Source organism: Thalassophryne amazonica, chromosome 12 (assembly GCF_902500255.1).
Source record: "Thalassophryne amazonica chromosome 12, fThaAma1.1, whole genome shotgun sequence".
Lineage (NCBI taxonomy): Eukaryota > Metazoa > Chordata > Actinopteri > Batrachoidiformes > Batrachoididae > Thalassophryne > Thalassophryne amazonica.
Window position 1 is genome coordinate 85,760,355 of NC_047114.1, and position 16,571 is coordinate 85,776,925.

General features: G+C 41.6%; 1 protein-coding gene across 1 annotated transcript in view; it reads left to right on the top strand.

Annotated features, from left to right (window-relative positions):
* Positions 1–16,571, top strand: part of LOC117521570 (CUB domain-containing protein 2-like) — a 19,375-nt gene continuing 2,804 nt past the window's right edge. Inside the window, 5 exon segments of the mRNA XM_034182893.1 lie at positions 1–347; positions 2,857–3,204; positions 9,089–9,400; positions 9,403–9,429; positions 14,385–14,738. Of these exon segments, the coding sequence (XP_034038784.1) occupies positions 278–347; positions 2,857–3,204; positions 9,089–9,400; positions 9,403–9,429; positions 14,385–14,738 (1,111 nt within the window). The 5' untranslated portion in view covers positions 1–277.

Consider the following 16,571-nt stretch of genomic DNA (forward strand, 5'->3'; position numbering starts at 1 on the left):
TGTGACAATCATTAAAAATGTATGCCATCTCTCCAAACAGTGTCTTGACAAGCCGCTCGTGCTCATTGGATATCGGTCATTAAAATTTAGCGGGGAGAGCAAAGTGTGGCCTCGGTGTCAGGTGGCATATTCAGGGAGTGGATGAATTTTTCAAAGTGCTATTACATCTGCAGGCACCGCGCTGACGTCTTAAGGCTGGAAGCTCTGATACTGCTGCGGTCGGTCTCCGCCGGTATTCCAGCCGAGGTGTGACAAAAGCCGAATCACCAATAACAACATGAGTCTCTGGGCGACGACCATACTGATTCATTTCCTGCTGGCTGTTGACAAGGCTGATTTCAAAATAGGTGAGTTGCAATTTTTACCTAGATGGAGCAAACAGTGTGTGATGGCAGTGCTCCATCTTAAAGGCACTGTATACATAAAGTTCAACCTTGATTTTATGTTTGTTCAGTGTCAGCATGTATGCTTTAAAAAGTTGTCTCGGGTCTAAATAAAGCGTAGACCCGCCCGATATGGATTTTTGTTTTTTTGCTGGGGAGGATAAGATAATGATACCGGGAGTAGGCATGTGAATCTCATCACTGACAACTATTTGATAAGCATCTTAACACACTACCAGCGATACAATACATATAGCGATACGATGCAATACGATTCACCCCTGTTCCTGATTCGATGCGATGCGATTTGGTGGCATAAAGGGGAACAGAAATGCCCACGGATTATTTATAGCATGAATAAACAAAAAATGCTTTCTTTTGATAGTTCAAGAAACACTGAAGACCAAAAAAACATCTACAGAAAACCTTATTTTAGTCGTGGTCTGGGAGGCTTTGACATCGACCGGCTGCCGCCACTTATGCAGGTCAGGCGGGTGACGTCACTGGTTGTGGGGAAGATGAGCTTTGATCTGAGATTCCCTGCCAGATGCACCAACAAAGAGGTTATAGTATATGACTACTAGAGTCTGCACTCCCAATGCTGCCCACTAAATGCAAATGTCCCTTCACGGACAGCGACATAATGCCTCCTAACCGAGCAAAATATTGATGAAGTTCCCAAATGTTAATGCATGGGGATTCACGAAACATACACCTGTTTATCAACCAAATGCCATGGACAAAGTGACAAGAATAACCAAAACCACTTTCTTATGGAAGGAAATATTGTCTCCCTTGTTCCTCCGTTTGTGGCTTTGCCAACATGCGCAGCTTTCCGGCATATTCCACCTGTTTCTTGGCAAGACTAACAGAACTTCAATGAGCGAGCTCAGTAAACTGCACTCGTCCCCAGCAGAGGATGACCCCAACCAGTGACGTCAACCGAAGTGCCCTCCACTGACTTCAGCCAATGGCCACTTACTTGTCAATTTAGCACCAAATTTGATTCAAATAATATTATCTACACTGCGCGCAAACATTCTGGAAGTGTATGAACAATACTTAATTTTTGTACCAAGGAATGCACAAACAAATTCTCAAAAAGCATTTCTGTTCCCCCAACTCATTGACAGAGTACCACCTTGGCAAAAGTAATTTGAGATACTTTTCTCACCAGTTTTGTTGTTCTTTCCAAATGACCAGCATCTTGGCAAGTTTCCCATCTTTTTTTTTGTTTTTTTTTTAAAGCCAAAATAATTCCAAGCTCCTTAAATGTTTTAGGTGCTTCAAAAGTGCTTGCGCCATTGTCGTGGGCCTCCATTTTGAAATAGATTTGTTGCAGTAGAAATGTGCTTTGCTTTCAGGCTTCCGTTCGTGGTGCATTCAATGTCTGTGTGTGTGTGTGTGTGTGTGTGTGTGTGTGTGTGTGTGTGTGTGTGTGTGGAGGGGTCGATCGCAGCAACCGATCCATTGCAATTTTATCCATCAATTGAATCAATGCACACTGAATGAATCGATACACACGCATCGCATACGTTTGTATCTAGATACCGATTCATATCGATTAATCTCCACATCCCTACCAGGGAGTAAAAAAAAATTATGATACCGATGTATCTACTGATATATACATAAAAGCATTTGTTTATCAAACCTTCTTGACAAAAAAACTGAGGCTTGAGGTTTTGCAGTTTAAACATGAACTTTATTATAAACATAACCAACCAATGTATATCATGCTGTTGTCACACTGCCTTCACTTGGACTGGAAGCCGTAGTGTTGCATCGCCCAGCATTTGCACATTTGCATGAAACCGACTTCCCGTCTATCTGGCCCCACCTAGCTGGCAATACAGCAACCGCTTGTCTCCTCTTTCTGATTGAAAATGAATGGCAGTTGTTCATCTTCCCTGCTTCTTGTAGCTAATGTAGGGTGACCATATATTGAGTACTGAAAAACCAGGACACTCGGCCCGGCAGTGAGATACACAAAGTTTACTGAAAGATGCCTTATAATTTCAATAAATTAAAAGTATGCTTCCTCTGTTATGATAGAAAATTTATATTTTACCAAATCCTATGTATTACCAAAGACAAATTCCGATTGGCTTCAGAGAGAAACCAGGACATGTCCTGGGAAAACAGGATGTTTGGTCACCCTAAACTAATGTGACCAAAGGGTGATGGGGGTCTCAGCCATACTACTCTCATCGCCACGCTCTGCTGGACAAACTGCATAATGACACCATTTCCAAAAATTGTTTTTCTGTATTGTTTATTCTGTAAAAAAAAAGTTTTGATATGTGCAAAAATAACGTCAATACTGATATGTTGGTGAAAAGCTCATATCTGCTGATATCATCGGCCAGTCAATTTATCAGTTGGGCTCTAGTAAAGAAGTATAAATTTTAGCAGCAGACTGTTTGATGCATTTGATGCAAGCTGAATGCAACTGTTTTTTTTTCCCCACAAGGGCTCAAATGTGGAGGAATCCTATCTGCTCCATCTGGGAATATTTCCAGTCCTAACTTTCCAGGCTTGTATCCCTACAACATTGAGTGCTCCTGGCTAATTGTGGTGGCCGAGGGCTCCTCTGTCCTCCTCACCTTTTACCATTTTGAGCTAGAGTACCACGCCAGCTGTGCATATGACTATATCAAGATCTATAATGGCATACCTGAAGATGAGGGAAACCTCCTTGGAACGTTCTGCGGCGATATCTGTCCACCGCAATTCACCTCGTCCTGGAACGTCATGTCCATCATCTTCCATTCAGACCGCCATGTGGCCCACCATGGGTTCAGTGTTGGTTACAGGAAAGGTAACTATAATTCATGCAACTTGTTTGATACATTTACAGTTGCCAAGGAGAGATAACATATCAAGGTTTATTATTCCCTTCCCACCATCTGTGCCTGAATCTATCATACAATCTCAATATATTTCAAAGCTTTAAACGCTCACAAAAATGATAAATGCCATTACCTTGTATGTGTTCTACATTAAAAGGGCATATAATGAGGATAAATGGATTAAAATTTGGTGATATACTTGCCATTTGCTGGAAGTCTGCTGAATGGATGATGAAAATTGGGAGCCAGTGTGGTTGAACATACACGTGAAGCTTGTCTGTCACATGCTGGATCCCTCTAGACTTGTCGTAGTGAATCATCTGATCACTATATGTATAATTTCGATTATACATATGCTGTACATGTTGTTCATGGTGCATGCAGCTTAGACTGTGCTTGTTTGTCTGTTTCTTTTCTTTCCAAAGCATCTAGCAGCCAACACTGCTTGGCACACTACAGTACAGTATACAGTACATCAGGAAGGTATTCACAGTGCTTCACTTTTTCCACATTTTATGTTACAGCCTTACTCCAAAATGGAATAAATACATTTTCCCCCTCAAAACTCTACTCACAACACCCCATAATGAAATAAGGAAAAGGTTTTTTTTTTTAATATCTGCAAATTTATTAAAAATAAAAAAATTAAATAAAAATAAGAAATCACATGTACATACGCAAGTATTCTCACCCTTTGCTCAATACTTTGTTGATGCACCTTTGGCAGCAATTACAGCCTCGAGTCTTCTTAAATATGTTGCCACAAGCTTGGTGTACCCATCTTTAGGTAGTTTTGCTCATTCCTCTTTGCAGCACCTCTCAAGCTCCATCAGGTTAGATGGGGAGTGTCGGTGCACAGCAATTTTCAGGGTTCTGGCTTGACCAGAATTGTCCTGAAGCCATTCCTTTGACATCTTTGCAGGTTTTCATCCAGGATGTCTCTGTACATTGCTGCATTCATCTTTTCCTCAACCCTGACTAGTCTCCAAGTTCCTGCCGCTGAAAAACATCCCCACAGCATGATGCTGCCACCACCATGCTACACTGTAGGGATGGTGCCTGGTTTCCTCCAAACATGACGCCTGGCATTCACACCAAAGAGTTCAATCTTTGTCTCATCAGAACAGAGAAGTTTGTTACTCATGGTCTGAGAGTCCTTCAGGTGCCTTTTGGCAAACTCCAGGTGGGCTGCCATGTGCCTTTTACTAAGGAGTGGCTTCCGTCTGGCCACTCTACCATACAGGCCTGATTGGTGGATTGCTGCAGAGATGGTTGTCCTTCTGGAAGGTTCTAATCTCCACAGAGGAATGCTGACACTCTAACAGAGTGACCGAGTTCTTGGTCACCTCCCTGACTAAGGCCCTTCTTCCCGAATGCTCAGGTTTAGATGGGTGGACCAGCTTTAGGAAGGGTCCTGGTGGATCTGAACTTCTTCCATTTATGAATGATGGAGGCCACTATGCTCACTGGGACCTTCAAAACAGCAGAAATGTTTCTGTTCCCTTCCCCAGATTTGTGCCTCCACACAATCCTGTCTCAGAGGTCTACAGACAATTCCTTTGACTTCATGCTTGGTTTGTGCTCTGACACACACTGTCAACTGTGGGACCTTATATGTAGACAGGTGTGTGTCTTTTCCAAATCATGTCCAATCAACTGAATTTACCCCAGGTGGACTCCAATTAAGCTGTAGAAAGCATGACCAGTGGAAACAGGGAAACACCTGAGCTCAATTTTGAGCGTCATGGCAAAGGCTGTGAATACGTATGTACATGTTATTTCTTAGTTTTCTATTTTTAATAAATTTGCAAAATTCTCAAAAAAGAAGTTTTTTTCACATTGTCATTATGGAGTACTGTGTGCAGAATTTTGACGAAAATAATGAATTTCAAACATTTTGGAATAAGGCTATAATGTAACAAAATGTGGAAAAAGTAAAGTGCTATGAACACTTTCAGGATACACTGTACAGCAAAACTCTTTGTACCGTGCTGAATCATTAAGATATTTACCCGATTTTCTGTTGAGAAATTGACAAACTTGTCAAAGGTCATACTCCAGCATGCAAAAGTTAAAGAAAGTGAAAAACATTCTGAATCTACCCAGTTATCTGTCTGTACTTCAAAATTTAATGGAGTGTTCATTGGCTTATCCCCAAACCTTCCATCACGTTTCACAAAAAGCACTTCATTGCTTTTTGATATATATACATACATACATTCATACATACACTCAACAAAAATATAAACGCAACACTTTTGGTTTTGCTCCCATTTTGTATGAGATGAACTCAAAGATCTAAAACTTTTTCCACATACACAATATCACCATTTCCCTCAAATATTGTTCACAAACCAGTCGAAATCTGTGATAGTGAGCACTTCTCCTTTGCTGAGATAATCCATCCCACCTCACAGGTGTATCATACCAAGATGCTGATTAGACACCATGATTAGGGCACAGGTGTGCCTTAGACTGCCCACAATAAAAGGCCACTCTGAAAGGTGCAGTTTTATCACACAGCACAATGCCACAGATGTCGCAAGATTTGAGGGAGCGTGCAATTGGCATGCTGACAGCAGGAATGTCAACCAGAGCTGTTGCTCGTGTATTGAATGTTCATGTCTCTACCATAAGCCGTCTCCAAAGTCGTTTCAGAGAATTTGGCAGTACATCCAACCAGCCTCACAACCGCAGACCACATGTAACCACACCAGCCCAGGACTTCCACATCCAGCATGTTCACCTCCAAGATCGTCTGAGACCAGCCACTCGGACAGCTGCTGGAACAATCGGTTTGCATAACCAAAGAATTTCTGCACAAACTGTCAGAAACCGTCTCAGGGAAGCTCATCTGCATGCTCGTCGTCCTCATCGGGGTCTCAACCTGACTCCCGTTCATCGTCGTAACCGACTTGAGTGGGCAAATGCTCACATTCACTGGCGTTTGGCACGTTGGAGAGGTTTTCTCTTCACGGATGATGTGAAGGAGATGTGTTGCACTGCATGAGGCAAATGGTGGTCACACCCGATACTGACTGGTATCCCCCCCCCCCAATAAAACAAAACTGCACCTTTCAGAGTGGCCTTTTATTGTGGGCAGTCTAAGGCACACCTGTGCACTAATCATGGTGTCTAATCAGCATCTTGGTATGACACACCTGTGAGGTGGGATGGATTATCTCAGCAAAGGAGAAGTGCTCACTATCACAGATTTCGACTGGTTTGTGAACAATATTTGAGGGAAATGGTGATATTGTGTATGTGGAAAAAGTTTTAGATCTTTGAGTTCATCTCATACAAAATGGGAGCAAAACCAAAAGTGTTGCGTTTATATTTTTGTTGAGTATACATACATGTGGTGTGTATGTCTATATATAATAAATTCTTGAATCTGGATCTTTCCCGTTATCCAGATCCACTCCAGCCCATGCCTCACCTGTCCATCAAATTTCATGATTACTTTAGCAAATTACATTTTTAGTTTTAAAAAGCCTAGCTTGAAATTTTATATCAGAAAAAAAATTTATGTATCCCGTTATTTCATTCCACTACACATAATATTTGCTTCTTCCCTGGCCTGTGCACCACCACTCTAAAAAAAAATGTCATGAAAATCAGTGCAGCAGTTTTATTATCACTTACTCAGGCAGCGTAGATTTACATTTACGCTACCTGGCTATACCTGCCCGCAGCTACCCACAGCAGGCGGGTATCCGGATACCTGCCCACTGTGCGTAAACTGATGACGTCATAGCGCGCAGCCCAAGACCTGTCCGAAGAGGAAAAGATGGAAAGGAGAGAAGTGTGTGTTGGTCCCAATATGGATATTCCGCATGATTTTCTCATGGATGTACGACAATGAACAAGCAGCCCAAAGCAGCCAGCTGATGAGACGCACTGCCGAATTTGGAGAGCAGCGCGCCCCAGCCAACACGACAAAAGTTAAAGTCTAACTCGGCAAATATCTGTCATTTTGGGCGACCGGCTATGGACGTCTGGCCTCTGGAAAATGCATACCGCCCTCCAAAAGCATGATTGTATTATTATCATCACTTACTGAGGCGTTTGCTAGGCCGGTAGCGTACATTTACGTCGACGCTACCTGGCTATACCCGCCGCAGTAGCAAACGAGTATTGGCATACCCGCCCGCTGTGCGAGTAACAAATGACGTCATAGTGCGCGCAGCACAAGAACTGTCCTCAGAGGGGGGGGAAAAAAAAAAAAAAAAAAAAGCTGTCCGCAGAGGAAAAGATAAAAAGCCAAGAAGTGTGTGTTGGTCCCAATATGGATATTTCGGATGATTTTCTCATGGATAGTACGACAATGAACAGCAGCCAAAGCAGCCAGCTTGATGAGGACGCACTGCCGAATTTGGAGAGTAGTGCGTGCCAGCCGACACGACAAAAGTTAAAAGTGAGCCAACTTTTTATGTATGCATTACGTGTTGTGTATCTCAGTTAAAAGTGATAATAATGCAAATAACATGCATTTGTCGTGCGGTATGCATTTTCTGAGTCCCTCCATTCATGCCCAGTCGCCCAAAATGACAGATATTCACCTGAGTTATGCCCAGTCGCCCAAAATGACAGATATTCTCCCTCGTCTAACTCGGGTGAATATCTGTCATTTTGGGCGACTGGGCATGAATGGAGGGACTCAGAAAATGAATACCGCCCTCCAAAAGCATGTTATTGTATTATTACTAACCATGAAGGGATGCACGATCATAATTGTTGCAGTGTAAAACAATACACCACCAAACAGCCTTATTTTTATATTTTTGTTTTAAAGATGTGACTTGCACTAAAACTTTGCTTTACAGTCAAACATTTATGGAATATCACTTCAAGCACAAAATGTTTGATTTTTATAGAAAGTATGCTCTAGACAGACTTTCTCAAAGAGTGGTCTGCGAACCATTGGTGGTCCATAAGGGACCCCAAGTGGTCTGAGTATATTGGTAAAATATTACATGTCAAAATCCATATATTTTAATTTAAAGGTGCTTCTTAAAGTGTTTAAAAATTACTCCAAATTCAACTGAATATGTATTATTTCATGCAGCCGGTCTGCTCTGTCTAAGCCTGATCCCGTCAGATTTCAGAAGCTAAGTAGTGCAGCATCTGGTTAGTACTTGGATGGGAGACCTCTTTGGAACAGCAGCGGCTGTGTGTGTTTCTCTGGGTAAAACTGGAGTTGCGTTAGGAAGGGCATCCGGTGTAAAACTTGTGCCTAATACCAATGCAGATCTGACTGTATCCGCTGTGATGACCCCGAACAAAACGGGAGCAGCCAAATGGACAAACAACATGTATGATTTTCAAGTTCTGGGTCTTTTTGTGAAGCTTAGGGCTAGTAGCCAGCGATCACTTAGTGTTTCTGCGTTTTCTTCTTGCTTAATGCTGACAAATTATACTTATTTGTTGTCTGATGCCTGATTCTGCTTTTTCTGTTCTCTCTGTTTGAGGTGCGGCTCCATCCAGAGATGGGTGTGGTATCTGTTTCGGAAACCGTCCTGTGCACCAGCAACATGTTTGTTTTGCGAATTGTTTTGTAATTTGTGTCTGTAGCATGGCCCAAGCAGAGGGTCACCCCTCTGAGTCTGGTCTGCTTGAGGTTTCTTCCTCAGAGGGGGTTTTCCTTACCACTGTTGCTCTGGGGGTTGGTAAGGTTAGACCTTACTTGTGTGAAGCACCTTGAGGGCACACCTTGTTGTGATTTGGCGCTATATAAATGAAAAATTGAAAATTGAATTGAAATTGAAATAGTTAACTCATACATGTTATCTGTGGGCTGAAATGTTACCCTCTTTTCAAAAGATGAAATCCAGTTGAGTTTGCCTTTTTTAGATATGTGCGGTGGTATCCTGTCTGGCCTATCTGGTATGATCACCAGTCCAGGCTACCCTCAAGAATACAACAACAACGCAGACTGTTCTTGGACCATCCATGTCTCCAAAACCAGTGTGGTCAGTCTCGTCTTCACGGACTTTCAGCTGGAAAACAATGAAGGTTGTAATTTTGACTTTGTTGCCCTATTTGACGGTCCTACAGTCACCCATCATCACCTTGGCAAATACTGTGGGGCGGAAAATGCCCCCAGTACAATCACCACTTCCAACCAGCTTCCTGGTTGTCTTCAAGTCTGACTGTACATCGGAGGACGGGCTTCAAAGCGTACTATTATTCAGGTATGAAAGTTTTATGTGAAAGGTTTTAAGTCTAAAAACAACAGAGCTTTCCACCTGGACTTCTGCCTTTTGTGGCGTTTCTGCAAGAATTAGAAGCTGAACCTACAACTGTGCACAAAGCTGTTAAAAATGTGTTTAATTCACCAACTCACTGAAGAGATGTGATTGCATAAAATACATTGATTTGTCTGTTGAGACGAGGCAAACTTCTGCAGAAGGCTGTTCGTTATTTTTGTGTTTAAGTTAACTCTAACGTCTGGTGTTTAAAAGAAGACACATTATGAAGAATGACACAAATATCACATCTGATGAAATTCAAATTTAACACTCCACCCCACAACACAAAGTGCTCTCTGACAAACAGAGTACAGATTGCACTGCATGCCAACCATGAATAATGTGGAGGTCTGTGCAGTCTAGCCAAAGCCCATATTTCAATGCCACTGAAAATGTCATGATCAATTTTACACACCCGCTCACTCACTCACCTTATTTTTCACCAGCCGCTAAGGTGTGAGAAAATGGGCAGATTGCTAATAAATATCTCACTTCAACCAATTTTCCTTTGCAAACACCAGCAAGGTAAAATTGCAACAAATGAAATAGGGTTCAGCCATTCAATATCATAAATATACAGTGGCCGTGACAGGCCGCCACAACACTTCCAAATTAAGACAACACCAGCAAACGCAGAAAGCACAAATACAAATAAAATACCTCCATCCATACTACAACAGGGAGCTGTAATTGAGAAAATGCTTGCAAACAAGAGCACAAACACAAGCTACAGCACGTGCAACAATTTCATTTGTTAACTTGTCAGTTACAAATTCATGTATCCTACACAAAAACATGCGTTGCAAGCAGCCACAACACAATAAGAGGTTTCTGCTTGGAGGATTTTTACTGATGCATGGTGGCACTTCATTATCTTTGGGCTATAGCACGTACCTGGTCAACAAAGGGGAGTAAATGTATTTAATGATGATTTAATTGTTAAACTTGGTTGTTTTTTTGTTTTTTTCAATGCATTGAACAGCCTGTCAGCAACACCCTTCCATATGGAAACCTCTTTTTGTCTTGCTCATACCTCCACTGTATTGTGGCTATTTCCAATGCATCTGTTTTTTAAACGTTTACATATTCTTTAAGTTATATTTGTCTTTTCTATGTTTGCAATAAATTTCTCAATCTGTAGGATTTTTTTATGCAACTACTTGTTGTAGAATTGTTATTTACAATTGTATACAAAAGTTTGGGCACCCCTGATGATTTCCATGATTTTTCTTTATAAATCATTGGTTGTCTGGATAAGAAATTTCAGTTAAATATATCATATAGCAGACGAACAGTGATATTTGAGAAGTGAAATGAAGTTTCTAGTATTTACTGAAAGTGTGCAGTAATTATTTAAACAAAATTAGGCAGGTGCATAAATTTGGGCAAACCATGTCATTTTCTTGACAAATATATTTAGCACTAATTATTGGAACACAAAATTGGTTTGGTAAGCTCATTGACCCTTGACCTCCTTACACAGGTGAATCCAATCATGAGAAGGGGTATTTAAGGTGGCCATTTGCAAATGTTTCCCCTCTTTGCATCTCTTCTAATGAGTGCCAACATAGGAGCCTCTAAACACTCTCAAATGACTGAAAAACAAAGCTTGTCAACACTCATGGTGTGGGGAAGGATACAAAAAGCTATCTCAGAGATTTCAGCTGTCCGTTTCCACTGTGAGGAACATAGTGAGGAAATGAAAGACCACAGGCACAGTACTAGTTAAGGTCTGAAGTGGCAGGCAAGAAAATCTCAATAAGCTGAAGCAAAGGATGGGAGAAAAGTCATAATCAACCCACAGACCTGCTCCAAAGACCTACAACATGATCTTGCAGCAGATAGTGTCTCTGTGCATCATTCATTATACAGCGCACTTTGCACAAAGAGATGCTGTATGATGCTGTAATGTAGAGAAAGCCTTTTCTGCATACATGCCACAAACAGAGTCACTTGAGGTATGCTAAAGCGCATTTGGACAAGCCAGCTTCACTTTGGAATAAGGTGCTGTGGACTGATGAAACTAAAATTGAGTTATTTGGACATAAGGGGCGGTATGCATGGCTGAAAAAAGAACACAGCATTCCAAGAAAAACACTTGCTACCTACAGTAAAATTTGGAGGTGGTTCCGTCATGCTGTGGGGCTGTGTGGCCAGTGCAGGTACTGGGAATCTTGTTAAAGTTGAGGGTCATGTGGATTCCAGTCAATATCAGCAGATTCTTGAGAACAATGTTCAAGAATCAGTGACAAAGTTGAAGTTGCGCCCGGGCTGGATCTTTCAACAAGACAACGACCCTAAACACTGCTCAAAATTTACTAAGGCATTTATGCAGAGGAACAAGTACAATGTTCTGGAATGGCCATCTCAGTCCCCAGACCTGAATATTATTGAAAATCTGTGTTGTGATTTTAAGCGGGCTGTCGATGCTTGGAAACCAACAAACCTGAGATGTTTTGTAAATAAGAATGGTCCAAAATATCTTCAACCAGAATCCACACTCTCATTGGAAGCTATAGGAAGCGTTTAGAGGCTGTTATTCAGATTCAGAAAACTTTATTGTTCCCAGAGAGCAGTTCGTTTGCAGCATTCCAGAACAGTTCTCACATACGCACAACATACTACCATCCATTTCAGTTACAAGTGGAACTCTGGTGGAACAATAAAAGTTATACGACATTTAAAAAAAAAAAAAAACAGTCCCCTTAGAGTTCATCAATTTAATAGCACAAGGCACAAAGGAATTTGAAAAACGATTAGTTTTCCGAGCTGGAATATAAAAACGACACCCTGAAGGCATCAAGATGAATTCTGGAGTCAAAGGATGGAGCGGCTGAGCCAGGAGACACTTTGCTTTACTCAGCACCTGTTGCTCCCACAGCGACTGCAAGTCTCTCAATTTAACGCCTGTAATTTTAGAACAGGTTTTGACAATGCCCTGCAGTTTGTTTTTGTCCTTCACAGACAGGGACTGAAACCAGCAGATAAAAGAAAACGTCAATAAACTTTCAATAAAAGAACAATAAAAATTGGTTAAAATAGTTTTACTCACATTAAAAGAGTTCAGCTTCCTCAGAAGGTAAGTTCTTTGCTGCCCTTTCTTAACAATGCTATCAGTGTTCAGGTTCTGCTATTTCTGCAAAAGGAGGATCTACTAAATATTGATGTACGAGGTCTGTTAGAAAGTATCGGACCTTTTTATTTTTTGCAATAAACTTATGGATTTGAATCACGTGTGATTGCATCAGCCAAGCTTGAACCTTCGTGCGCATGCGTGAGTTTTTCACGCCTGTCGGTTGCGTCATTCGCCTGTGAGCACACTTTGAGTGAGCACTGGTCCTCCCCCCTCATGGGATTTTCATTGTGAGGAAAATGTCTGAATGGCTGAAGCAGCGCTGCATCAAATTTTTCCAGAAACTGTGAGAGACAGCCAGGTGGACACCATTCGGAAATTCAGATGGCTTTCAGGGACGATTTTATGGGCATCACACAGATTAAGGAGTGGTGCAGCCGGTTTAAAGACGGCGCACAATGGCGGAGGGCACGCCGCGCTCCGAGCGGCGATTGACAGGCTGAAACGACCAGATCATTTCCAAACTGAATGCTGTGTTGATCCGGGATGTCGTCTGACTACCAGAGAAATGGCAGAAAAGGTGGACATAGCACTTTCCCAGCACATTCCACTTTTAAAGGAGATTTTGTCATGAAAACAGGAGCATAGAAATTCACCACGGAGCCGCTAATGGCGCGGAACGAAAGCACCTCTGTGTTGGTCTCACAGGACATGTTGTGAAATGCTCAGCTCTTCGACAATTTCTCAGATACTCACTCGACTGAAAAGCCACCCAAAGCCGTCTGAATCTTCCGAATGGTGGAAGAGCTGGGCATGTCCCGTGAGACTTCCAACACGGAGGTGCTTTTTGTTCTTCGCCATTAGCTGCTCTGTCCTGACGCGCGAATTCCGCCGCATGTCTTTCATTACAAAATCTCCTGTAACAGTGTAATGTGCCGAAAAAGTGCTATGTCCACCTCTCTTGCCATTTCTCTGGTAGTCAGACGACGTCCCGGATCAACACAGCCTTCACTTTGAAAATGATCTGGTCGTTTCAGCCTGTCGATGGCCGCTCGAAGCGCGGCACGCCCTCAGCCGCTGTGGGCCGTCTTTAATCCGGTTGTAATGCTCCTTAACCTGTGTGATGCCCATAAGATCTTCACCGAAAGCCATCTGAAGTTTCCGAATGGTTTCTACCTGGCTGTCTCTCACAGTTTCTGAAAACATTTTGATGCAGCAAAGCGGCAGTCGCTCGGCCATTTTCCTGACAATGAAAATCTGCCGAGGGGGCTGGACCACTCCTCCCCCAAAGCGTGCTCACAGGCAAATGATGCAACCGACAGGCGTGAAAAAACTCACGCATGAGCACGAAGGTTCAAGCTTGGCTGATGCAATCACACGTATTCAAATCCATAAAGGTTATGCAAAAAGAATAAAAAGGTCTGATACTTTTCTAACAGACCTCGTATTTTTTCGTGTTGGGGTGCCCAAATTTTTGCACCTGCCTAATTTTGTTTAAAGAATTATTGCACACTTTCTGTAAATACTAGAAACGTCATTTCACTTCTCAAATATCACTGTTTGTCTGCTATGTGATATATTTAACTGAAATTGCTGATCAAAACAACCAATGATTTATAAAAGAAAATCATGGAAATCATCAGGGGTGCCCAACCTTTTGCATACAACTGTATGTGTGTGTGTGTCTGTGTGTGTGTGGGGGGGGTCCTCTCCATTTGCTAGTATTGTCCTGTCTCGACCACCATGTGACTGTTTAAAATGTCAAACTTTCAAAATGTGTCACAGTCGCCAAATGGTCAAATCCTCCTATTCAACACTTTCATAGGTGAATGTCAGCAGGTCCTGTCAACTGTAAGTGGGAACTTCAGCAGCCCAAATTTCCCCAACATCTACCCCAACAACATCAACTGCCACTGGAACATCACTCTACCAGCTGGATACCGGATCAAGCTCTTTTTCCCCTTCATGGACTTGGAAGACCGCAACAGTCTGTCAGATAAGTGCGACTATGACTCTGTGATGGCTTATGACGGGGACACTCAAACTGATGTCCTGCTGGGACGCTGGTGTGGCAGAGAGCACCCCCCTTCTGTCATCTCAAAGACTAACAAGTTACTGGTGGTGCTCAGCACGGACAGAAATGAAGCTCACAGAGGCTTCACTGCCGCCTACATTGGAGGTAATGGAATTTGATTCATGTTCAGTTCATTATAACCTTAACAGGTTGTTGCAAAATTGTAGTTTCACCTGTCTTCACTGTTGCTTTTAATGTCTACATTATAAATCTTGGTTTACTCAACTCTTTTAACTTTATAATCCCTCCACGCTTTAAATGTTAAACTCACTTTAAAGCTACAGTGTACAGGATTTAAGGGTGTTAATTAGTACAAATGGAATATAGAATATAACCTGTTCATTAGTGTGTCATAAACTGCAATAATGAATCCATGTGTTTTCATAAGCTTAGAAATATTACGCAATGCTAAAATACCCTCAGCCATATGAGCATTGTTTGCTTTATAACTTGCAGCTGTTGTGCGGTGGCCACAGCAAACTAAAAAATTAGCTTTGAGATCCGCTAATCTGCTAACTGAAAAGTTAACTTTTATAACACTAAAGCGGTAACCCCCTAAAAAAAAGGTTAGCGGACGTTACAGCTAACCGCTAATGACTAACTTTTAGTATTGACTGGGCACACTGTCAGTGACTGATAAACCAATTTCAAGTTTACGCACCCCAGAGGCTTTTGAGTAAATTCAATGCGACATGACCACAAAGCCAAAACAAACAATGAGCCAGCTCTCTTGTCTTTAAGCACCCTGTGAGCTGTAGCAAAGACATCATAATTACCTCACATGCTACAGACGGTGGGCCAGTGTAGATCAAACGCAACTGGCACTTCACTATATGGTTTCATTATAAACAGGACTAATCTCCAGAAAGGTTTATCAAACAACTAAAAGCAACTCTGTCGTTTTTACAAAGTGAAAATATTGCACTTTTAAATTGATGCGCTAATTCTGAAGGTTTGAGCATTAAACCAACCACAGGCGCCAAAAGGCATTCTGGGATATAGTCTCCTCATCACCCCCCCCCTCCCCCACAGGCAAAATGCACAAAACACTGCTATTCACACTGCCATCTACTGGATGCAGTGTGAATAGCAGCCAACCATGTGATCGGTGATCAAACATGCTGAGTCACACTTCACAAATAGAATTTTCAGTTTTGCAAATGCCTTTTTTGTTTTTTTTTTTTTTTTTTACAAATGTAAAAATGACATTTACAAATACGAAACCAACACACAAGTACAAATCAGAAATTGTTTGTGGATCACACAACACGTGCAAATAAAGGACTACTTGTAGATCACTCTCTGTGCATTGCAGGTATTACTGAGATAAATTTAACTTCCAAAAATAAGTGTCTTTTCCACTGAAAAAAGTAAAGCTTTGCATGTACATGCTGTATTTAACAGCAGATACACTGCGATCATAATGCATTGTAAGCAAAACGGAAGTTGTGCATTATGGGAGTTTAGGGTTTGTTTGTTTTTATTATTATTATTGTAGTACATGTTAGTTTAGCAGTGTTGCTAGTGTTACTACCATTTGTTGTGTATTTGTAGTCAAGGAATGAGTTAGTTGATGAAGAGTTATGTTGTGACCCATGAGTGAAAATGATGTTGCGATTTACCGTCTTCTGCCAACTGTCTTGCCTGCTGTAGTTGAAAATAACTGAAATTTTAGAAAAAAATTCTGGAAAAAAAAATTTTATGAAATTTTCAACATACAGCAGCCAGCAGCTCCTTGAGTTCCTTGAGGCACCTGCTGTTGCAAAACATCACAATAGACAGGAATAATGTTTGGTTTTAGGGTTTACAAATGTTTGACTGTTTGGCCTTAACTATGCCAGCAAAAAAATGTTAGGGACTGAAAATTAGTGGAACTAAATTTAGTGGAACCAAATTAATCTGCAGATGGTTTTCAATGTTAGCGGACAAAGCTAAATT